Source organism: Liolophura sinensis, chromosome 11 (assembly GCF_032854445.1).
Source record: "Liolophura sinensis isolate JHLJ2023 chromosome 11, CUHK_Ljap_v2, whole genome shotgun sequence".
In the NCBI taxonomy this organism is placed as follows: Eukaryota; Metazoa; Mollusca; class Polyplacophora; order Chitonida; family Chitonidae; genus Liolophura; species Liolophura sinensis.
Genome location: NC_088305.1, coordinates 11,217,363 through 11,242,428, shown reverse-complemented (window position 1 = coordinate 11,242,428; position 25,066 = coordinate 11,217,363). Strand labels below are relative to the sequence as shown.

Genomic DNA, 25,066 nt, shown 5'->3' with positions numbered 1-25,066 from the left:
GACTTGAAGTTATTAAGCATTACACAGCGTCGGAATCCTACAATAAAATCAACTGCATATAATACGTAAGTCACATTTTCACAAAATATTGTTTTTGTGTATAAAACCACAATCGTAGGTATGACAAAGTTTACCTTCCTGCGGACTCAACGTCGTTGTTGGAACGGAACTACTACCACCTGACGTTGGGGGAGTTGTTGAAGTTGTTGTAGTTGTATCATTTTGACCTAAACCACTTTCGGCTGTTATCAGCAACAAGAAACACCCCACTACTACTCCAAGCATCATGGCCTACGGATTTCAGATATCTTTCCACTAAAACTGAACACAGTGAGGCCCTAATCACAAAACACAAGAAAAACGCTACGGCAATCACAAATGAACAGCACTCTCTTTCCGCTTGCGCACTCTTTCGTCTTCCGTCTCATCCACCGAATGACAGCGACGGCTTTGTGATTACGGCGGTCACAAGAAAAAGTTCCAAATTATACTGCGTTCCTTGAAGAGACTATTTCATGGAAGACATTTATGGGAATACGATGCTGCACACACACGTTTTGTAAATTCCTGACGAATCAAAATCACGTTTGTTAAGCAATTTATGATCAAGCCGTTCGTTGGTGTTGACAGAACCGCTTCACGGAGTATAGATATGTCATGTGATGCTGGTTCAGAGGTCAGCTAGATCACATGCCCGTGCAGCGAGGCGTGTCAACTGTTTACCATCTACTAATAGACACAGCGGACGGAGACACATGCAGTGGTCAAAACCATGGAGCCACTTCTTCTCCTTGCCATCTGCTTTGTGGTCGCAATGGCAGTGGTGATTTCTTTGGTGAAAAGCAGATCTAATGTAAGATGTCAATGAAGTTGACGAATGTTGAAAGACGCCTACGTCCATGTTTTTCTTCTTTTTCCCAAGTTTTATTTTCAATTTAAACTTTAATTACCACTCGTCGTACCGGTACCGTATTTAATATAATAATTAATAACATCATAACGTGTGGATATAATGTGTATAGAAGGTGTATGATGTCACATACCTATGTGCAAACAAATTATCAGGAAATAAACTTGGAGGGTTTTTTTTTCTCTCCCACCCCAATGTACCTCGTTTTTTTCCACGTTCCCACCCCCAATATGCACCTCGTTTTTTTTTCTCTCCCACCCCAATGTACCTCGTTTTTTTTTCTCTCCCACCCCAATGTAACTCGTTTTTTTTCTCCCTATTGCACCTCATTAAATTTGAGCAATCTGCACTGCATACTTCCTGTTTGTCACATTTATTTTTCTATTTTTGTATTTTCCTCAGATAATCTGTACCAAATGTGGAATTTATGCTGATCATATATCATCTGTTTGTGTAATTAAGTTCATTATAATTAAGTTATAATTACAGTTCATTACGGTAACTAATTTATTGATGCCAGCAAGCAGTTCTGCATGTGCAGTCCTCCTCTAGGCCTATGCTCTTGTACCAGTAATATCCATACCACATATATCTGTGCACAACATAGGCCTATGATTTGCATTACTATCACACTCTGTACTTTCTCCTCAGACAACATATGTACCTGATCCTTTCATTTTTGCCTACTTTTTATATTATGTGTAAATCATCTATGCCAATTCCCATATGTATGCTGAAGTGACTATGGGTATCTGTTTCATATCTGTAAAATTCAGTAACCATCAGTCATCATCTCATCTGTATGCTTCATCAACCATCTACATGAAATCTGTATGCTTCATTAACCATCTACATGTGTATGCTTCAGGAACCATCTGTATTACATCTGTATACTTCCATTTTCATTTACATCACATCTGTATGCTTCCATAACCATCTACATGACACATGTATGCTTCAGTAACCATCTACAAGACATCTGTATGCTTCAGTAACCATCTACATCACATATGTAGGATTCAGTAGCCATCTACATCACATCTGTATGCTTCAATAACCATCTACAACACATCTGTATGCTTCAGTAACCATCTGCATCACATCTGTATGCTTCAGTGACCATTTACATCACATCTGTATGCTTCAGTAACCATTTACATCACATGTGTATGCTTCAGTAACCATCTACATCCCACATGTATGCTTCAGTAGCCATCTACAAGACATCTGTATATACTTCATTAACCATCTACATGACACCTGTATGCTTCATTAACCATCTGCATCACATCTGTATGCTTCAGTGACCATTTACATCACATATGTATGCTTCAGTGACCATTTACCTCACATATGTATGCTTCAGTAACCATCTACATCCCACATGTATGCTTCAGTAGCCATCTACAAGACATCTGTATACTTCAGTAACCATCTAAATCACATCTGTTTGCTTTAGTTATCATTTACATCACATCTGTATGCTTCAGGAACCATCTGCATTACATCTGTATACTTCCATAACCATCTACATCACATCTCTATGCTTCAGTAACCATCTACATCACATCTGTATGTTTCAGTAACCATCTACATCACATATGTAGGCTTCATTACCATCTACATGACATCTGTATGCTTCAGTAAACATCTGCATCACATCTGTATGCTTCACTAACCATCTACATGACATCTGTATGCTTCAGTAACCATCTACATCACATCTATGCTTCAGTAACCATTTACATCACATCTGTATGCTTCAGTAACCATCTACATCCCACATGTATGCTTCAGTAACCATCTGCATCACATGTGTATACTTCAGTATGCATCTACAACACATCTGAATGTTTCAATAACCAAGTACATCACATCTGTATGCTTCAGTTACCATTTACATCACATCTGAATGCTACAGTAACCATGTACATCACATATGTATGCTTCATTAGCCATCTACATCACGTGTATGCTTCAGTAACCATTCACATCATATATGTATACTACAGTGTATACTACAGTGTATATCACAGCTGTATGCTGCATTAAGCATCTACATCACATCTGTTTGCTTTAGTAACCATATGTATCACGTCTGTATGCTTCAGTGACCATCTACATTACATCTGTATGCTTCAGTAACTATGTACATCACATGTTTATGCTTCAGTGACCATCTACATTACATCTGTATGCTTCAGTAACTATGTACATCACATGTTTATGCTTCAGTAACCATTTACATCACATCTGTATGCTTCAGTAACTATGTACATCACATGTGTATGCTTCAGTAACCATCTGCATCACATATGTATGCTTCAGTAACCATCTATATCACATCCGTATGCTTCAGTAACCATTTACATCACATCTGTATGCTTCAGTAACCATCTACATCACATATGTATGCTTCAGTAACCATATACATAACTCCTGTATGCTTCAGTAACCATCTGTGTCGCATGTATTTCGTGGATGATGTTAACCAACAGTTAAGTAAATAAATAAATATTATACAATATTGCGTTATTTTCATTGGTTAACAATGGAGGCAGGAAACTCTTCAGTTAAAGCCAACCACACGTGACTGCATAGAAGTTAAACTCTGCAAAATTGTCTTTGTAGAGAACTCCATCAAATGTGACTTCAGTCCAAGTACCTGGACTTCATCCAGCTAAAGGGAATGGCGAGTACGTTTTTTTACTGTCCTGTGCTGAAACAGGCGCAAACCTCACATCCTTTTCAAGTAGTTTACCTCCCTCAACCCCCAGAGAACCTTCCCTTCATTTGTACAAAGGATCAACACATTAGCCTGGAGAGTTTGTGGCTCAGTTGTTTAGTGCACTAGCACAGCCTAATGACCCAGCAGCCTCTCACCAATGCGGTCGAGTGAGTTCAAGTCCAGCTCATGCTGGTTTCGTCTCCGGCTGTACATAGAAAGGTCTCTCATTAACCCACGGATGGCCATGGGTTTCCCCGGGCTCTGCCTGGTTTCCTCCCACCATAATGCTGGCCGCCTTCTTATCAGAGAAATATTCTTGAGTACGGCGTAAAACACACATCTAACAAATAAACAAATAAATCAACACAGTTTGATGATTAAAATTACTGTATTAATTTGTACCTAAAATGTCATCATTAAGATACTTATTTTTTTTATTCTGAGAGTGCTGTTTATCTTAGAATTTATTTGAAAGGTAGAATGGAAGTTTCAGCTCCAAAAGCAATATTTTACAACATTTACTTGCCAGTAAAAATGCACCTTTTTGGGTGAATGTTTAGGGCAAATACAGAAGTTTAAACATCTTATTTAAGCTCACTTACCATGAGCTGAATGGTAAGTGAATCTGTAATATACATGTAAGAATTGTTTGGCATACCTGTACCCATTTTACTGGTGAATTCCTGGAGTTCTTGAAAGAAAAGTTTGACCAAATGCATATATGCATAGACAAAGTATCCCTCAGGAAGTTAAAAAAGTCAACACTTGACCAACTGTATAATAATGCATAGATAAAGTATCCCACAGGAAGTTTAAAAGTCAACACTTTGCCAAGTGTATATAATAATACATAGACAAAGTATCTCTCATGAAGTTTAAAAGTCAACACTTCACCAACTGTATATAATAATGCATAGACAAAGTATCCCTCAGGAAGTTTAAAAATGAGCTGAATGGTAAGTGAATCTGTAATATACATGTAAGAATTGTTTGGCATACCTGTACCAATTTTACTGGTGAATTCCTGGAATTCTGAAAAGAAAAGTTTGACCAAATGCGTATATGCATAGACAAAGTATCCCTCAGGAAGTTAAAAAAAGTCAATACTTGACCAACTGTATATAATTATGCATAGATATCCCATAGGAAGTTTAAAAGTCAACACTTTGCCAAATGTATATAATAATACATAGACAAAGTATCTCTCAGGAAGTTTAAAAGTCAACACTTCGCCAAATGTATATAATAATGCAGAGAAAAAGAATCGCGCAGGAAGTTTAAAAGTCAACACTTGACCAACTGTATATAATAATGCAGAGACAAAGTATCCCACAGGAAGTTTAAAAGTCAATACTTCATCAACTGTATATAATAATGCAGAGATAAAGCATCTATCAATAAGTATAAAAATCAACACTTGACCACATGTATATAATAATGCAGAGATAAAGTATCCCACAGGAAGTTTAAAAGTCAACACTTCAACAACTGTATATAATAATGCAGAGATAAAGTATCCCACAGGAAGTTTAAAAGTCAACACTTGACCAACTGTATATAATAATGCAGAGATAAAGTATCCCACAGGAAGTTTAAAAATGAGCTGAATGGTAAGTGAATCTGTAATATACATGTAAGAATTGTTTGGCATACCTCTACCCATTTTACTGGTGAATTCCTGGAATTCTTAAAACAAAAGTTTGACCAAATGCGTATATACATAGACAAAGTATCCCTCAGGAAGTTGAAAAAAGTCAATACTTGACCAACTGTATATAATTATGCAGAGATAAAGTATCCCACAGGAAGTTTAAGAGTCAACGCTTCAACAACTGTATATAATAATGCAGAGACAAAGTATCTCTCAGGAAGTTTAAAAGTCAACACTTGACCAACCGTACATAATAATACAGCGATAAAGTATCCCACATGAAGTTTGAAAGTCAACACTTGACCAACTGTATATAATAATGCAGAGACAAAGTATCGCGCAGGAAGTTTAAAAGTCAACGCATCACGAACTGTATATAATAATACAGAGATAAAGTATCCCTAAGGAAGTTTAAAAATGAGCTGAATGGTAAGTGAATCTGTAATATACATGTAAGAATTGTTTGGCATACCTGTACCCATTTTACTGGTGAATTCCTGGAAACTTAAAAGAAAAGTTTGACCAAATGCGTATATGCATAGACAAAGTATCCCTCAGGAAGATAAAAAAGTCAACACTTGACCAACTGTATATAATAATGCAGAGATAAAGTATCCCACAGGAAGTTTAAAAGTCAACACTTGACCAACTGTATATAATAATACAGAGATAGAGTATCCCACAGGAAGTTTAAAAGTCAACACTTCGCCAACTGTATATAATAATGCATAGACAAAGTATCCCTCAGGAAGTTTAAAAATGAGCTGAATGGTAAGTGAATCTGTAATATACATGTAAGAATTGTTTGGCATACCTGTACCCATTTTACTGGTGAATTCCTGGAATTCTTGAAAGAAAAGTTTGACCAAATGCGTATATGCATAGACAAAGTATCTCTCAGGAAGTTAAAAAAGTCAACACTTGACCAAATGTATATAATAATGCAGAGAAAAAGAATCGTGCAGGAAGTTTAAAAGTAAACACTTGACCAACTGTGTATAATAATGCAGAGACAAAGTATCGCACAGGAAGTTTAAAAGTCAACACTTGACCAACTGTATATAATAATGCAGAGACAAAGTATCCCACAGGAAGTTTAAAAGTCAACACTTGACCAACTGTATATAATAATACAGAGATAAAGTATCCCACAGGAAGTTTATAAGTCAACACTTCGCCAAATGTATATAATAATGCAGAGAAAAAGTATCGTGCAGGAAGTTTAAAAGTAAACACTTGACCAACTGTGTATAATAATGCAGAGACAAAGTATCCCACAGGAAGTTTAAAAGTAAACACTTGACAAACTGTGTATAATAATGCAGAGACAAACTTTCCCACAGGAAGTTTAAAAGTCAACACTTCGCCAAATGTATATAATAATGCAGAGAAAAAGTATAGCACAGGAAGTTTAAAAGTAAACACTTGACCAACTGTATATAAAAATGCAGAGAAAAAGTATCGTGCAGGAAGTTTAAAAGTAAACACTTGACCAACTGTGTATAATAATGCAGAGACAAAGTATCCCACAGGAAGTTTAAAAGTCAACACTTCACCAACTGTATATAATAATGCAGAGACAAAGTATCGCACAGGAAGATTAAAAGTAAACACTTGACCAACTGTATATAATAATGCAGAGAAAAAGTATCGTGCAGGAAGTTCAAAAGTAAACACTTGACCAACTGTGTATAATAATGCAGAGACAAAGTATCCCACAGGAAGTTTAAAAGTCAACACTTGACCAACTGTATATAATAATGCAGAGACAAAGTATCCCACAGGAAGTTTAAAAGTCAACACTTGACCAACTGTATATAATAATACAGAGATAAAGTATCCCACAGGAAGTTTAAAAGTCAACACTTCGCCAAATGTATATAGTAATGCAGAGAAAAAGTATCATACAGGAAGTTTAAAAGTCAACACTTGACCAACTGTATATAATAATGCAGAGAAAAAGTATCGTGCAGGAAGTTTTAAAGTAAACACTTGACCAACTGTGTATAATAATGCAGAGACAAAGTATCCCACAGGAAGTTTAAAAGTAAACACTTGACCAACTGTGTATAATAATGCAGAGACAAAGTATCCCACAGGAAGTTTAAAAGTCAACACTTGACCAACTGTATATAATAATGCATAGATAAAGTATCTCACAGGAAGTTTAAAAGTCAACACTTCGCCAAATGTATATAATAATGCAGAGAAAAAGTATAGCACAGAAAGTTTAAAAGTCAACACTTGACCAACTGTATATAATAATGCAGAGACAAAGTATCCCACAGGAAGTTTAAAAGTCAACGGTTCACCAACTGTATATAATAATACAGAGATAAAGTATCCCTCAGGAAGTTTAAAAATGAGCTGAATGGTAAGTGAATCTGTAATATACATGTAAGAATTGTTTGGCATACCTGTACCCATTTTACCGGTGAAATCCTGGAATTCTTAAAAGAAAAGTTTGACCAAATGGGTATATGCATAGACAAAGTATCCCTCAGGAAGTTTAAAAATGAGCTGAATGGTAAGTGAATCTGTAATTACATGTAAGAATTGTTTGGCATACCTGTACCCATTTTACTGGTGAATTCCTGGAATTCTTGAAAGAAAAGTTTGACCAAATGCGTATATGCATAGACAAAGTAACTCTCAGGAAGTTAAAAAAGTCAACACTTGACCAAATGTATATAATAATGCAGAGAAAAAGAATCGCGCAGGAAGTTTAAAAGTCAACACTTTGCCAAATGTATATAATAATACATAGACAAAGTATCCCACAGGAAGTTTAAAAGTCAACACTTGACCAGTTGTATATAATAATGCAGAGATAAAGTATCCGTCAATAAGTATAAAAATCAACACTTGACCAACTGTATATAATAATACAGAGATAAAGTATCCCTCAGGAAGTTTAAAAACGAGCTGAATGGTAAGTGAATCTGTAATATACATGTAAGAATTGTTTGGCATACCTGTACCCATTTTACTGGTGAATTCCTGGAATTCTTAAAAGAAAAGTTTGACCAAATGCGTATATGCATAAACAAAGTATCCCACAGGAAGTTAAAAAAGTCAACACTTCATCAAATGTATATAATAATGCAGAGATAAAGTATCCCACAGGAAGTTTAAAAGTCAACACTTGACCAACTGTATATAATAATACCGAGATAGAGTATCCCACAGGAAGTTTAAAAGTCAACACTTCGCCAAATGTATAAAATAATGCAGAGACAAAGTATCCCACAGGAAGTTTAAAAGTCAACACTTTACCAACTGTATCTAGTAATACAGAGATAGAGTATCCCACAGGAAGTTTAAAAGTCAACACTTGACCAACTGCATATAATAATACAGAGATAGCGTATCCCACAGGAAGTTTAAAAGTCAACACTTCGCCAAATGTATATAATAATGCAGAGATAAAGTATCCCACAGTAAGTTTAATAGTCAACACTTCATCTGTATATAATAATGCAGAGATAAAGCATCCCTCAATAAGTTTAAAAGTCAACACTTCGCCAACTGTATATAATAATACAGAGATAAAGTATCCCACAGGAAGTTTAAAAGTCAACGCTTCACCAACTGTATATAATTATGCATAGAAAAAGTATCCCACAGGAGGTTTAAAAGTCAACACTTCACCAACTGTATATAATAATGCAGAGATAAAGCATCCCTCAATAAGTTTAAAAGTCAACACTTGACCAACTGTATATAATAATACAGAGATAAAGTATCCCACAGGAAGTTTAAAAGTCAACGCTTCACCAACTGTATACAATTATGCATAGACAAAGTATCCCACAGGAAGTTTAAAAGTCAACACTTGACCAACTGTATATAATAATACAGAGATAAAGTATCCCACAGGAAGTTTAAAAGTCAACACTTCACCAACTGCATAAATTTATGCATAGACAAAGTATCCCACAGGAAGTTTAAAAGTCAACACTTCAACAACTGTATATAATAGTGCAGAGACAAAGTATCGCGCAGGAAGTTTAAAAGTCAACACTTCACCAACTGTATATAATAATGCAGAGATAAAGCATCCCTCAATAAGTTTAAAAGTCAACACTTCACCAACTGTATATAATAATACAGAGATGAAGTATCCCACAGGAAGTTTAAAAGTCAACGCTTTACCAACTGTATATAATTATGCATAGACAAAGTATCCCACAGGAAGTTTAAAAGTCAACACTTCACGAACTGTTTATAATAATGCAGAGATAAAGCATCCCTCAGTAAGTTTAAAAGTCAACACTTGACCAACTGTTTATAATAATGCAGAGATAAAGCATCCCTCAATAAGTTTAAAAGTCAACACTTGACCAACTGTATATAATAATGCAGATAAAGTATCCCTCAATGAGTTTAAAAGTCAACACTTAACCAAATGTATATATGGCATAGATAAAGTATCCCTCAGGAAGTTTAAAAGTCAACACTTGACCAAAAGTATATAATAATACAGAGATGAAGTATTGCTCAATAAGTTTAAAAGTCAACACTTCAACAACTGTATATAATAATGCAGCGATAAAGTATCCCACAGGAAGTTTAAAAGTCAACACTTCGCCAAATGTATATAATAATGCATAGACAAAGTATCCCACAGGAAGTTTAAAAGTCAGCACTTTGCCAAATGTATATAATAATGCAGAGAAAAGTATCGCGCAGGAAGTTTAAAAATCAACGCTTCACCAACTGTATATAATTATGCATAGACAAAGTATCCCACAGGAAGTTTAAAAGTCAACACTTCACCAACTGTTTATAATAATGCAGAGATAAAGCATCCCTCAATAAGTTTAAAAGTCAACACTTGACCAACTGTTTATAATAATGCAGAGATAAAGTATCCCTCAGGAAGTTTAAAAGTCAACACTTGACCAAAAGTATATAATAATACAGAGATGAAGTATTGCTCAATAAGTTTAAAAGTCAACACTTCACCAACTGTATATAATAATGCAGCGATAAAGTATCCCACAGGAAGTTTAAAAGTCAACACTTGACCAACTGTATATAATAATGCAGAGACAAAGTATCCCACAGAAAGTTTAAAAGTCAACACTGTATATATGCATAGACAAAGTATCCCACAGGAAGTTTGAAAAGAGATCTTCTGACCAAATGTGTAAAGCAGAGATAAAGAAAGTTTCAAAGTAAACACTTAACCAAATGTATACATGAATAGAAAAGGTATTCCACAGGAAGGTTAAAAAGAACAACTTTTTATTTTTTTGATGTTGCACAACTGAGATATAGCTGTTCAAAATAAGTAATCAAAATTGCACCCATTCAGGCAATAAAAAGTATCATCGTGTTATGAGTTTTATCAAGTCAGGCGTGAGTTATTTGATCTGTAACAACCCAAGAGCATGTCTATTTCTGCATACCTCACCTGAACAATGTTTTTGCTTTTCAACCATTTGTACATGTGTGACGCAACGCCATATTTCTGGTTGTTCTATATTGGCACATTCTGTGGAATCGTATAAACTTTCCTATGTAAAAGCTGATTTATAGGTTTACATCTACCAAGCTACGTCAGAAGAAAAATGGCCGCGGCCATTTTGGTCTTCCCACCGCTCTTCCTAATGACTATTTGTTGTCTTTTCTTTTAATTTGGTGGTCAGATTTGACTTGCTTGATCAAGGCGCATGTAATAGCTGTATTTCTTGCGATGATTTGCGTTCAAAATACCATTTATATGTGTTGCTCGTCAGAGGGCTGTTTCTGTTTATCATCGCCAAGACTTCAGTCATGAAAACTTGATATAAAAAATTACAGTTTCATAAATTTTACTTTTAATTTTTTGGAGCAACAACGTTGCCATATTTACTACATTTATTGGTGCCTACAAGAGTGCAACTTAATACTGGCAATCTAAACACATAGCCTGCATCGTTATATACACATCTATATTTGCAGTCAGGGCAATTTGGTGGACGTTGCCACTGCGGGCAGTTTGCACCAGTTTCTGATGGTGTTACACAAACAATATGGACCAATCGCTGGATTCTGGTGGGGCAAGCAGCACGTCGTCAGTGTAGCATCACCCACCATCTTCAAGAATCTGGTCCAAGTCTTTGGCAGACCACGTAAGTATTTTTTGTGTAACAGTTTTGACAGACCGCATAATTATTTAGAGTGTAACAGTTTTGACAAACCACATAACATAAGTGTTTAGGGTGTAACAGTTTTGACAAACCACATAACATAAGTGTTTAGGGTGTAACAGTTTTGACAAACCACATAACATAAGTGTTTAGGGTGTAACAGTTTTGACAGACCGCAAATGTATTTTTTCACCATAAGAAAAGCAAAAAATAATTGAAGAAAGAAATGAAACAGGAAACTAGTGTAACATGTGGCTGGTTTCCCTTTATAACCCATTGGTGTTGTACTATATGATTGATCAAATGAATAAAAATGAACGATTATGCCTGCATGAAACCATGGCTAAATTGGCAATTGTTCAGCCTAAGCCCTAATGTGGTGATCGACCAAATGATGTTTCATCTATGTCAGGGCTTTGGATTACGCCTTTCCATGATGGTAGAGGGTGTGCCCAAAATATGAAGCGCCCAAATTAACTGTTTGAAAAGCCTGATATTTTTCATTTCAATCAATTGTAGGAACCAAAGATATTCCTGTCTTCTACCTAACTTACAAGTTAGGCCTAATGACATGGTCAACCTATTAATTGACCTCCAAATGAGTAAAAGTGTGCCTTAAAGATTAATGCATGCCTAAATTAAGACCCCTATTAAAAAAATGTTTGCCCAAATTATTATAATGTAAATTGTTGCCCTATATGTTGGTCATCTGCAGCGGAGCTGTTTAAGTTGCTTGAACCACTGATCACGGCAGACAGTATCCAGTTCGCTAACTACGAAGAGGGGAGAAGACGACGTCGTGTCCACGATAAGGCATTCAGTCACGCAGCCATTAGCCAGTATTACAGCTCATTCCAGAAGGTAATATAGGTGCATGGGCAACTTTCATTGTACACCATCTGGTTAAGCATACATGAAATGGAACTTTAAAAACGAAGATTGTGGTTTTAATGGATATGAAGAAAGTTACGCCAAAAAAATGAAAAAAAAAATTTAAGGCATGTTTGTATCATAATAACCCTTTTATTTCATGCATATTGTTGTGATTTCTTGCTTACAGTTGCATCTTTGAAAGTGACATCATCGATGAACTTACTCTGAACTCGTGACCAGCTTAACCTCCCACTTCCCTCTCCTGCCTGGAATGCACTCTCTCCCCCACCCCAGAGTTGTGCTGACAGCAATCACTTTTGACGGCTTACCACTTAATTAGGACACATCCTAAAAGGAACTTGAGAAACAACCAAACATTTAAGTAAAAGTTTTGATTAAACAATATTCCAAAAAAACTTCCTTCGTTTAAGCAAGAAGATATTCAACATAAAAACTGGACGGATCACTGCTACATGTATTAATGGTCATTCGCAGGAAGGTCTTCCAGCAACTTGCCTGTGGTCATGGTTTACCCCAGGCTTTGTCTGGTTTCCTCCCTCCATAATGCTGGTTGCCATTGTATAAGTGAAATATTCTTGAGTACGGCATAAAATTCCAATCAAAAATATTATTAAATGAATGATTGATGATTAAAAACAATTCAAAAAACTATTTGTTTGCTATAAAGATTTGTGGCTATGAGTTCCCTTGTTTGTGGATTTTACCCTTTTTCCGTTGTTTCTTGATTCTCCAACCAGGTGGCTGAGGAGGTATCCTTGAAGTGGGCTGCGTCCAGTAACACTGATGACCAAATTCCACTTCAGAAGCACATGATAGACCTGGCAATCAAAGCCATTGCCCTGACGGCTTTTGGAGAATGCTTTGAAGACAGTGAAAACATTAACCGTCTACAGAATAGCTATGACCTGGTATGTACTGTCACAACTTTAATCATGGCCTCTATATTAGGTTTTCTCCCAGCATTTTTATGGCCGCCATTGTGTAAGTCAAATATTCTTGAGTACGGCGTAAAGCACCAATCAATTGAAAATGAAAATGAAACTTGGTTCATATGTTAATAAAGATAGGTCTATAGCGATAAAGTCGGCACTTCAAGCTGTTTGTTTGATCTTTTTTTTTCTTTCTTTTTCTTTGATCGAAATTACAACTGCCTTGATATAATTTGAACTTTTGTTCTGTTTTCTGCGATGATGGTCAAGTCAGGTTTGCACAGTTTGCATGGGATTAAAAAAAAACACGATACATGTTTGTTAAGCAAACAGCTATTTGTCTTCATTTAAAGACCATGTACTTGCTGGTTGTTCATTAGGCTAGTACGTGTATATCAAAGCATCACTATTTATTTTGTAGCGGCAGCCTGTGAAAATTTACCTTTGTTCCTATTTGTGCTCCGTTGTTCAGTTTCTGTTCTTTGGAGAAACATTTCTGTTCCTTTCTATGTAATTGTATTCCTTTGTTCACAGTTGTGTTTATTTTCATTATAAACATTACGCATCTATTCCATTTGTGCACTATCCTATTCCTAGGTGTTCTCAGCTGTATTTATTTGTTCAGATTACTGTTACTTTTGTCACATTTGATGTTCCTTTCTTCTCTTTTGCTGTTACGTTGTTCACATTGCTGTCCCATTATTTACATGTCTGTTCTATTGCCCACAGTTGCTGTTCTATTGTTCATATTCCTCTTCCTTGGTTTACATTGATGTTTTTTCCCCTCATGATCCTTTGTTCACACTGCTGCTCATTTCCTATACTTCTTATTAAATATAATGCTGTCCCTTTTCCCCATTGTTGTTCATTTGTTCACATTGCTGTTCTTTAGTTCACGGTTGCTGTTGCATTGTTCATATTCCTGTTCGTTTGTCCAGATTTCTGTTCCTTTGTTTACAGTGCTGTTTCATTGTCCACACCCCTGTTCCTTTGTCCACATTTCTGTTTTATGACCCACAATCCCATGTCTCTGTCCACAATCCCATTCCTTGGTTCACAATCCTTTCACCGTATTACCTAACAGGTTTGGGAGGTGATAGAGGAGTCTCTTACAGTGGTTTCCCTGAGCCAGGAACTGACAGGTACAAAAGGTTTCAGACAGGTAAGCATTTCAAAGATATGGTAAATTCCCTAAAATTTCTCCCACAACTAAGTTGCACCTGGGATTAACATGGACGTCTATTCTTATCCAGGTTGCACGTCTTGCCGGATTTTGAGAGTTCTGCTGATCTTTATTAAAGGTGTTATAAGGTTTGTTTGGAATGCAGGATGCTATTTTGCTGGAAAAAATTAATATTTACTGAAATATAATGGTTCTAAAAATGTACTCTTTGGTGGAAGTTTAGGTTATTTCCAGTATATACAGGTATGAATATTTTCTAATGTATTTGTAGAATTTTTATTGAACCTCTGACCCATTTTTCTTGACAGTTTCTTTCCTTGCCATGTGGGAATGTGAAAAAAAGAAATTTTTTTCTATAATGAAACTTGTATAGTATTTTATTTCCTGCAGTAAAAACTTCTTCAGTCTTTATTATTTCTATTGAAAATTCTACGCTATAATTATTCTACATGATTGTAGACAAGGAAATATAAGGTCAACACAGTTGCTGACAGGGAAATCTACAGTATAGAGGTATTTTGAAAGAGAAATTTAGAGTGTGCAGAATACTTGACAGGTTAACTTACAATGTAAAGAAGAGAAATGTACAATGCACAGAATTGTTGACAGGGAAATCTACAGTGTACAGAATTATTGACAAGGAAATCTACAATGCATAGAATTGTTGACAGGGAAATCAATAATGTACAGATTTGTTGACAGGGAAATATACAAAGTGTGGAATTGTTGACTAGGATCTACAGTGTACTGAATTGTTGACAGAAAAATCTTCACTGTACAGAATTGTTGACAGGGAAATATACGATGTGCGGAATTGTTGACAGGGAAATTCACAATGTACAGATTTGTTAACAGGGAAATATAGAATTGTTGACAGGGATCTAAAATTTACTGAATTGTTGACAGAGAAATCTTCAGTGTACAGAATTGTTGACAGGGATCTAAAATGTACTGAATTGTTGACAGAGAAATCTTCAGTGTACAGAATTGTTGACAGGGATCTAAAATGTACTGAATTGTTGACAGAGAAATCTTCAATGTACAGAATTGTAGACAGGGAAATATACAATGTGTAGAATTGTTGACAGGGAAATCTACAATGTGAGAACTTGTTAAAAGAGAAATATACAATGTGTAGAATTGTTGACAGGGAACTAAAATGTACTGAATTGTTAACAGAGAAATCTTCAATATACAGAATTGTTTACAGGGAAATCTTCAGTGTCCTGAATTGTTGACAGGGAAATCTATATGGTACTGTATTGTTGATAAAGAAATCAACAATGTACAGATTTGTTGACAGGGATATACAATGTAGACAATTGTTGACAGGGAAATCTACAATATACAGAATTGTTGAGGAGGTAATTCAGCATAAGCAGTTGGAGAGGGCAAGGGATGACAAGGTTCTGTTCATAGACTACCTCATGTCCCTGGACTCGCCCATCAACCTGGATCGTGTCTTTGCCGACGGCCTCAGCTATATGATTGGTGGGTTCCACACCACAGGAAACAGTAAGTAGAGTCTCTCATTCAGTCAGAAATTACCTGCATTGTAGGTATGCACTAATATGCTACAGGTGTGTAACAGGGTTACTGGCTTGTTTGGTGGGAAAAAGTGTGAAATTTAAATCCCAGATCTTAATTATTATTATTGAAGTAAGGCAGCATTAATTTTATTCTGTGTTTTATGGGCAAGTCAACCTGTATGAACTCTCAGCCAATCAGATGTTACATGTGGATAATTTTGTTACTGGCTTGTTTTGTGAGAGAAATAAAAAGTGTGAAAATTCAAATTCCACGTGTCCTGTGATGTTTCAGAACTTCTGTACTATCCTCTTAGGAGATTGAGATTGTGTGAGAATATGCAGACAGTGTTTATTTGAGTTATCCCCCTTTATTTGAGTTATCCCCCTTTATTTGAGTTATCCCCCCTTATTTGAATTATCTCCCTTCATTGGGATGTTCCACTTTTATTTCCCTGTTGTTGTCTCTAGCTATTACTGGGCCAGTTTTAATGATACTTACATTGCGTGTACTGTATAAAGACTTGCTGGGGGTTACCCTTTTTGGATTAAATTCGATCTAACCTTTTACTTGATTTCGCAAAATTGAGTGCAAATCACCCATGTAATTAAAATTTTCTTTCGTCAAAGTAAGCATTAACTTGCCGAAAAGTTTTGTAGAATTGCAGTATAAAACTGTAATGCATGTTTAACCCTGTTCTCTCTCAAAGTGCTGACTTGGGCTCTGTACTTCCTGGCCTGTGACCAAGATGCTCAGGAAAAGCTGGCCACAGAAATACAGACTGTGCTGGGTGGAGATAATGTTAACCCTACAAACATCAACAATCTGACGTGAGTATGCTACATCTGTGCATGATAACTGAGAGGGCATGATTACTGGGAGTGCATGATAACTAAGATTGATTTATTTATCTGATTGGTGTTTTTACGCCGTACTCAAGAATATTTCACTTATAAGACGGCGGCCAGGAAACCGGGTAGAGCACGGGGGAAACCCACGACCATCCGCAGGTTGCTGGCAGACCTTCCCACTTACGGCCAGAGAGGAAGCCAGCATGAGCTGGACTTGAACTCACAGCGACCGCATTGGTGTGAGGCTCCTGGGTCATTACGCTGCGCTAGCGCACTAACCGACTGAGCCACGAAGGTCCCGATAACTAAGAGAGCATGATGACTTAGAGTGCATGAAAACTGAGAGTACATGACAACTGAGAATGCATAATAACTGAGAATGCATCGTAACTGAGAGGGTGTGATAACCGAGAGGGTGTGGTAATGGAGACGATTACTGAGAGAGCATGATAACTGAGAGGGCACGATTACTGAGAGTGCATGATAACTGATCATGCATGATAACTTGGAGTGCATGATAACTGAGAGCCCATGATAATTGAGATTGTATGGTAACTAAGACTACATGATAACTGAGAGGGCACGAGAACTGAGAGGGTATGATAACCGAGCGCATTGTAACTGAGAGCACATGATAACTGAGAAGGCATGATAACTGAGAGGGAATGATTACTGAGAGGGTATGATAACTGAGAGGGCGTGATAACTGACAAGGTGTTTCTTCCTCAGTCTGTGTACACTGGGTGTACCCTGCTCAGTCTGTGTACACTGAATGTGCCTTCCTCAGTCTGTGTACACTGAATGTGCCTTCCTCAGTCTGTGTACACTGGGTGTGTCTTCCTCAGTTGGAGTGCGCTGGATGCGTCTTCCTCAGTCTGTGTACACTGGATGTGCCTTACTCAGTCTGTGTACACTGGATGTGCCTTCCTCAGTCTGTGTACACTGGGTGTGTCTTCCTCAGTTGGAGTGCGCTGGATGTGTCTTCCTCAGTCTGTGTACACTGGATTTGCCTTCCTCAGTCTGTGTACACTGGGTTTGCCTTCCTCAGTCTTAGTGCACTGGGTGTGCCTTTCTCAGTCTGTGTACACTGGGTTTGCCTTCCTCAGTCTGTGTACTCTGGGTTTGCCTTCCTCAGTCTGTGTACACTGGATGTGCCTTCCTCAGTCTGTGTACACTGCATGTCTTCCTTAGTGTGAGTGCACTGGGTGTGCCTTACTCAGTCTGAGTGCGCTGGGTGTGCCTTCCTCAGTCTGTGTACTCTGGGTTTGCCTTCCTCAGTCTGTGTACTCTGGGTTTGCCTTCCTCAGTCTGTGTACTCTGGGTTTGCCTTCCTCAGTCTGTGTACACTGGATGTGCCTTACTCAGTCTGTGTACTCTGGGTTTGTCTTCCTCAGTCTGTGTACTCTGGGTTTGCCTTCCTCAGTCTGTGTACACTGGATGTGCCTTCCTCAGTGTGTGTACACTGGCTTTGCCTTCCTCAGTCTGTGTACACTGGGTTTGCCTTCCTCAGTCTGAGTGCACTGGGTGTGCCTTACTCAGTCTGAGTGCGCTGGGTGTGCCTTCCTCAGTGTGTGTACACTGGGTGTGTTTTCCTCAGTGTGTGTACACTGGGTGTGCTTTCATCAGTCTGTGTACACTGGGTGTGTCTTCATCAGTCTGTGTACACTGGGTGTGTCTTCTTTAGTCTTTGTACACTGGGTTTGTCTTCCTCAGTCTGTGTACACTGGGTGTGACTTCCTCAGTCTGTGTACACTGGGTGTGCCTTCCTCAGTTGGAGTGCGCTGGATGTGTCTTCCTCAGTCTGTGTGCACTGGGTGTGCCTTCTTCATTCTGAGTACACTGGATGTGTCTTCCTCAGTTCGTGTACACTGGGTGTACCTTCCTCAGTCTGAGAGCACTGGATATGCCTTCCTTAGTCTTAGTGCACTGGATGTGTCTTCCTCAGTCTGTGTACACTGGGTGTGCCTTCCTCAGTCTGAGTGCACTGGATGTGCCTTCCTCAGTCTTAGTGCACTGGGTGTGCCTTTCTCTGTCTATGTACACTGGGTGTGCTTTCATCTGTGTACACTGGGTGTGCCTTCCTCAGTCTGAGTGCACTGCATGTCTTCCTTAGTGTGAGTGCACTGGGTGTGCCTTCCTCAGTGTGTGTACACTGGGTGTGTTTTTCTCAGTCTGTGTACACTGGGTGTGCCCTCCTCAGTCTGTGTACGCTGAATATGACTTCCTCATGGGGAAGTTTTTTAAAGGTTTTGAACAAAATCCAATATAATCGCTAAGTCACATGACCTGCACTACTAAAAACGTTCAAATTTTTTGCTCCCAACTTACCGAAGGTAAGTAAGGCGCTCCGTCCAAGGGATTATACTGATATGGGTCAGCCAGTCCTTGCACTATCCCCTTCATGCTGAACGCCAAGCGAGGATGTTCCAACTTCCTCTTTTTAAAGTCTTAGGTGTGACTCGATCAAGGATTGATCCTGGATCTACCGGTCCCGAAGCGGACGCTATACCAACTGTGCTATCCGGGCTGGTAGTAGGCTGATGAAGTTTCATCGAAACTCAAATGGTATTCATTTTATAATCGTTGATGTCAAGGAAGAATGAATGAATGATTAGGATTTAATGGCGTATTCCAGTGAGAACAAGTTGAAAACATGAGACTGTAAATGGCATTCGATGTGGTAATGAGAACATTGAAAATAAAACAGAAGTGGATGTCTAGGAAGAATAATGTGAGCAACTTCAATAGGGTTCCTAGCACAAAGAGCTGGGCACCCTAATTCCAGCAATTAATTAAACATTGATGTCTTTAACAAGGCATTTAGTTACAATTTACCTCGTGCGATATTTAACCACCCAATTTACCTTTTCAGATACCTTCGCCAAGTTCAAGAGGAGACACTGAGGTGCTCAGTTGTGGCTTCCTGGGCTGCTAAGTTCCTTGATGATGACGTGGAGCTGGGGGGATACCTCATACAGAAAAGGGTGAGCACCTGTTGTGATTGGATCTTTGATGTGTGTATTTCTGTCTCAAGTTAGATTGGACAGAAACTTTGAATAGGACAACATCAGAATTAAACAAAGTCCAATATAATGGACAGCCTCTTACTCAAGGGAAAAGAAATGGCTGTGGTTTAAAACAAAATCCAAGCAGGTTCACCAATTTTCAGCTTTTTTTTTTTCCATACCTTAATTCTTCAACCTTTCCGCATATTTGCAAGGTGTTTATTTCAGAATATTCTGAGGGCATCGTTTTGTGTAGCCTGATAAAATTATACTTTACGAGAAGCCCTGAACGTGGCCAATGCATCCAATGTAGTTTTGTCTCCAAAATCATATTAAAAATGATCATAAACTGCACTTAAAAGTTGTTCTTTCACATGCAAAATGGTTGAGGAATTATGAAACATGTTAACCTTACCTTGGTTTTTTTTTGCCTAAAGTTACAGCTGTTGTGCCCTTATCCACAGTCTGTAGAACACGAGGTGCATGTCAGGTATATATGAATACCAGTATGCATTAATATGTTTTTTGTACACAGGATTCAGAAATGCACTCGCTTAGCGATATTGTCATAATGTCGTCAATTTATTAAGAACATTGCCTTAATGTTCGATATTTTTTTTCTTCGTTTTTACCAGCATTTATACATTTGTTACAATTTTCTTTGTGTTTATTAAAGTGTTATGCTTTGAGCAGTCTTGTCTGAGCTGCTGAACTGAGTGTTTCCGGACACTCCACGTAATGTTTTAATAAAAAAAGGAGGTGGGCGGGGTGGGGGAGGGGGAACATGTGTTTTATGAACATCTAGTTTTGACTCATTTCTGTATCGCCTGTTTACAGACCCCAATAATAACTGCCCTGGGAGTCATGTTACAAGATGAGAAGTACTGGCCAGACCCTACAAGGTGAGGTTTGATTTAGGTTAAAATGCCTGTATCAGTACTGTAGCATCTTAGCAATATGCAGTGTGAATCTCAGGTAAAGATGACTAGGGTAAAGAAGACTAGGGTTTGATTTATTTGTTGGTTTGATTGCTGTTTCATGCTGTATACAAGAATACATCGCTTATACGACGGCATTATGGTTGGAGGAAACTGAGCAGAGCCTGGAGGAAACCCATAACCATCCGCAGGTTGCTGTCAAACCTTGCCATGTATGACCGGAGAGGAAGTCAACATGAGCTGGACTTGAACTCACAGCCACTACATAGGCTCAGAGGCTCATGGGCCATTGTGCCGCACTTGCACGCTAACCACCTCGGCCATGGTTTGAAGACTGTTGTTACTTTCAGCTTTCAAGATTTCAATAGGGAGCCTTGCAGCGCGACGCTTGTATTCAAGATTTCAATAGGGAGCCTTGCAGCGTGACACCTGATTTATTGGCCCTGCAGCATGACGCCTGATTAACAGGCCATGCAGCGTGAACCCTGATTTATGTGCCTTGCAGCATGCTCCCACTGCTTCAAATCTGTTGAGTTCTGTTCAGTTTCTTCAAAATACAAAGTAACATGTATACCTCCATTTTGCTGGTGCAGAATTATCTTAATTGGTTTAATTGTTGTTTAAGACCATATTGGAGACTTTTTCACTCATGAAAGAAAAAAAAAAAGTTTTTGGGGTGAAAGAAATAGAGACGCACAGGGTAAACCACCGACATCTGACAACTTTTTGATCAAACTTTCCACGCATGTGACATACAGACTTGTGCGTCATAGTGCTGGAAGACAAATGGTCTACAACAAATGTTAGGCAGCACACAGTGCCCGGTGAGCATTGCTGATGGATTATTGTCCCCCAGGTCCCCCATAAATATTAAAGGCCAAGAGCACACTAGCATGAAGTACGTCAGATGAAAGATTATTAAATATTGTTATTATAATAATTAGTTGGATTTATTTTTTTAGATTATTTTTTGACGGTAAAAAGTAAAATGCATTTTAAAACTTTTCTGACATATTGGGACCAGTGATGTCATTTCAGCTTTTTGACACATGACACACCAAAATTGCTGCATTTCATCATTCAGAATGCATCTTCATTTAGAGCTATGAATGCATTTAACAAATGGGCCTTGAAACAAACTATTTCAAGCCAAAAATATTGATGTGACGTCACTGATACCCTCCGGGTCCCAACAAACCACAATAGAATAGTCGGTTAGATAAATCCTAAAAAAGTAACTCAAACTATTTTTCTGGACAGTGATTAATGATGTTTCATCTGATAAGTACTTTATTTTAGTGTTTTCTTTGCCTTTAAGGTCGAGAGAATCTACAACTTCCCTGTCCAAAGCCGGGTTTGAACCTGCACCTTAAGTTGTTTGTCATAGCATTTGAAAAGTTAACAGCTCAGACCATTTGACTATGGCCAGTACCGTAATGTTACAAATAGTATGGCATAAGAAATGAAAACTGGTGCTAAATTTTCCTGTCAGATTTGATCCGGAGAGATTCAGCGCAGAAAACATGAAGAAGCGGCAAGGTCATGTGTTTTCTCCGTTTGGTCTGGCGGGGAAGAGGATTTGCCCCGGTTACAGATTTGCTTACGTGGAGACCGCCGTTGTCCTGGCAACGCTAGTTGGGAGGTTCTGCTTCAAGCTGGTTGAAGATCAGAACATAAAGCCTGTCTTTGGACCTGTGACTCATGTCAGTGAGGAGGTGTGGATTAAAGTTGCTAAGCGATGAGGTGGCAATGATTGACAGCTGAACTTGATACAGGTATATATTCATGTATCTGACTTGAAAAAAGTACTATATATTCTGTTTAAAAGATAAATGAAAGAATAAAAATGGTGATGGTAAATGTTGAGTGTGTAAACTAATAATACAGAAAAGAAAAAGTTTACTTATTTAGGGGGAATATTAATTAGAATGCTTGTTGATACATATTTTCTGTCAGAATTATTTCTATAAGTGATGCAAAAATCAGGCGACTATCACAGGTCTACAATTATATACGTGTATACACTGCCGAAACCTGTCTCCACAATCTGATTTCTTGTATTGGTTTATCGAATTCTAACTGGAAGAACATTATTTTATACAAGCATAAAGCAAAATTATGCTTCACGAACCCTTTAAGTCATAAGTTCAAATTTGTCCTATTGGGTAACCAGCTGAAAACAGAACAAACTGTGTTTTAAAAGCTGGATTCACAGGCCATGATTTGTTCATATTTACAAATCATAATAGTTTTCTTCTGGTTTTAATTTGACAATTCAGCCAATACAGCAAGTCAGACAGCTTAACTGTTTTATACATGCGGCTTAAAAGTGTAAATATAATAAAGTAATCAAGTATTTTCTGAGAGGTTTGGGGAAAGGCCGCAATTTACAGACTATTTTCTAAATGTTAATTATTGTCCACTTTGTATTAACATGTTTTTGAATCATAATTGTCAACTTCAAATGGTCCATTCATTTAACACAGGGCCTTCATGCACACTGACATGAACTTTGAATATAGCAGCTGTCGCAAAGATGCTTTGGTTTCTGTCTCGTATAAATAATGTCTTGAACGGCTGAGTTTCATTCTTGGTAAAATTAGTTTTTATGAAAAACAAGTTTACGATAAATAAAAAGTAATTAAATTCTGTTTGTGAAATAATGTTTTGAAAAACTGTGTACGTTCTTACACAGAAAGTTGTTTCCATAAAATGGTGATATATTTTCTGCTTTTATACATTTTATGAAGTGCCAATTCCTTACATGAAATGATTTATGAAACTGTCAGTTTGTAACAAATAGTGCTTCCTTTTTTTTAAACACCACAGAAAAATGCCTTATTTTGAGCCAATATAACCGAGAATAGTTTCAGAGAATAATTCGTTACATGAAATAAAATTTTGTCAAACTGTGTCAGTTTGTAACATTTTGTGCCATAATAAACATTATGATAATATAATTATAATATACATTATACCTGATGACAGATTGTGCCAATTCCGTTCATGTTATTTTTGTACCACAGAAAAATGCTGTATTTATGTTACTTTACAGTCCCAAAAACGATTTCACACAAAAATGAAAAATTTCGTTCCAGTATAGATTTGATCAAGTGCTAATTCCACATGTGAAACCATATTTTGGGAAACTGTGTGAGCTCGTAAAAAATGGGGCTACTTTTTTTTTGTACCACAGACAAATGTTTATGTTTACCTCACTTATTATCGAGTGCTAATTATAATTGCCGACAATATTACCGATCATTACACTTTTTATTAAGTATATACGTGGATGTACTTAAAAGTAAGGCAGATGGTTTTTAAGTAGAAAATAATATTATGTGGATGTATACTCCAGAATATAGATGTGTTATATGTAGCAGCAAAGTTTTAACATATGCAATTAATAAAATGTTAGCATATAAAGCTCACAGTTTATTAACCAAGATGTTGTGAAGCTCTCAATAAAGCTACGTGTTGTGAAGCTCTCAATAAAGCTACATGAACTTCAGGAAATCTGACAACGAAGGAGTCCCAAGAGTGCATGTACGTGTAATGTGCCTCCTTGTTCTTATTGTACCTGATGCTGCTTCACTGAGACGACTTACCAAAGTGAAAGTAAGCCGCCTCGCCCAAGCCATTATACTGATACTTGTCAACCAGTCGTTGCACTACCCTCTTAATGCTCAACGCCAAGCGAGGAAGTGCAACTTCCTGTCTTAAGGTCTTAAGTGTGGCCCTACCCAGGATTGACCCTGGATCTACCGCCCCCAAAGCGAATGCTCTACCATCAGGGCCGGTCTTCAGAAATAGAGCGAATCTTCTGATGCTGTTGAAGAAGAATAATGCAAAATAATGAACATATATTTGAAGTACTGTACTGATTGCTCAAACATAAAACACACGTATGTGTAGTTTCTCACGCGACTCAGGACGGTTTTGCTACAACAGCTTGGCATTTCAGAAATACATACAGTACATGATAACAGTCAACACAGTTGGTTACATGTTGGTTTGTTTTTTGTTTAAAAGAACAGCACGTCGATTCTGAAAATGGCCTTCAGGATTTTTTGCTTGCTGACATGTAGTTGATTGTTGTTCGCCGCCATAAGCACTTGCATGATGTCAGGGGCCCTCCGTGGCTCAGTTGGTTAGGGCACTAGCGCAGCGTAATGAGTCTCTCACCAATGCGGTCGCTATGAGTTCAAGTCCAGCTCATGCTGGCTTCCTCTCCGTCCGTACGTGAGAAGGTCTGCCAGCAACCTGCAGATGGTTGTGAGTTACACCCAGGTTCTGCCCGGTTTCCTCACCAT

At 37.7% G+C, this 25,066-nt stretch overlaps 2 protein-coding genes across 2 annotated transcripts; both read left to right on the top strand.

The window, feature by feature from the left end:
* Positions 1 to 712: 712 nt before the first annotated feature.
* On the top strand, positions 713 to 13,190 carry LOC135477506 (cytochrome P450 20A1-like). Its single transcript, XM_064757631.1, has 6 exons — positions 713 to 853; positions 3,542 to 3,606; positions 11,239 to 11,408; positions 12,142 to 12,287; positions 12,487 to 12,681; positions 13,058 to 13,190. The coding sequence occupies exons 1-5, from the start codon at positions 773 to 775 to the stop codon at positions 12,496 to 12,498; spliced, it is 474 nt and encodes a 157-aa protein (XP_064613701.1). The 5' UTR covers positions 713 to 772; the 3' UTR covers positions 12,499 to 12,681; positions 13,058 to 13,190.
* LOC135478077 (cytochrome P450 3A19-like) lies at positions 12,864 to 24,799 on the top strand. Its single transcript, XM_064758348.1, has 8 exons — positions 12,864 to 12,878; positions 13,058 to 13,228; positions 14,210 to 14,411; positions 15,765 to 15,947; positions 16,669 to 16,789; positions 19,683 to 19,794; positions 20,653 to 20,717; positions 22,246 to 24,799. The coding sequence occupies exons 1-8, from the start codon at positions 12,864 to 12,866 to the stop codon at positions 22,493 to 22,495; spliced, it is 1,119 nt and encodes a 372-aa protein (XP_064614418.1). The 3' UTR covers positions 22,496 to 24,799.
* The last annotated feature ends 267 nt before the right edge of the window (positions 24,800 to 25,066 follow it).

Coding starts and splice junctions, on each gene's coding strand:
- LOC135477506 (XM_064757631.1), top strand. CDS start 773: ATGGAGCCACTTCTTCTCCTTGCCATCTGCTTTGTGGTCGCAATGGCA. Junction 3,607..11,238: donor CCAGCTAAAGGGAATGGCGA/GTACGTTTTTTT, acceptor CTATATTTGCAG/TCAGGGCAATTTGGTGGACG. Junction 11,409..12,141: donor CCAAGTCTTTGGCAGACCAC/GTAAGTATTTTT, acceptor GGTCATCTGCAG/CGGAGCTGTTTAAGTTGCTT.
- LOC135478077 (XM_064758348.1), top strand. Junction 15,948..16,668: donor GTTCCACACCACAGGAAACA/GTAAGTAGAGTC, acceptor TCTCTCTCAAAG/TGCTGACTTGGGCTCTGTAC. Junction 16,790..19,682: donor ACAAACATCAACAATCTGAC/GTGAGTATGCTA, acceptor TTACCTTTTCAG/ATACCTTCGCCAAGTTCAAG.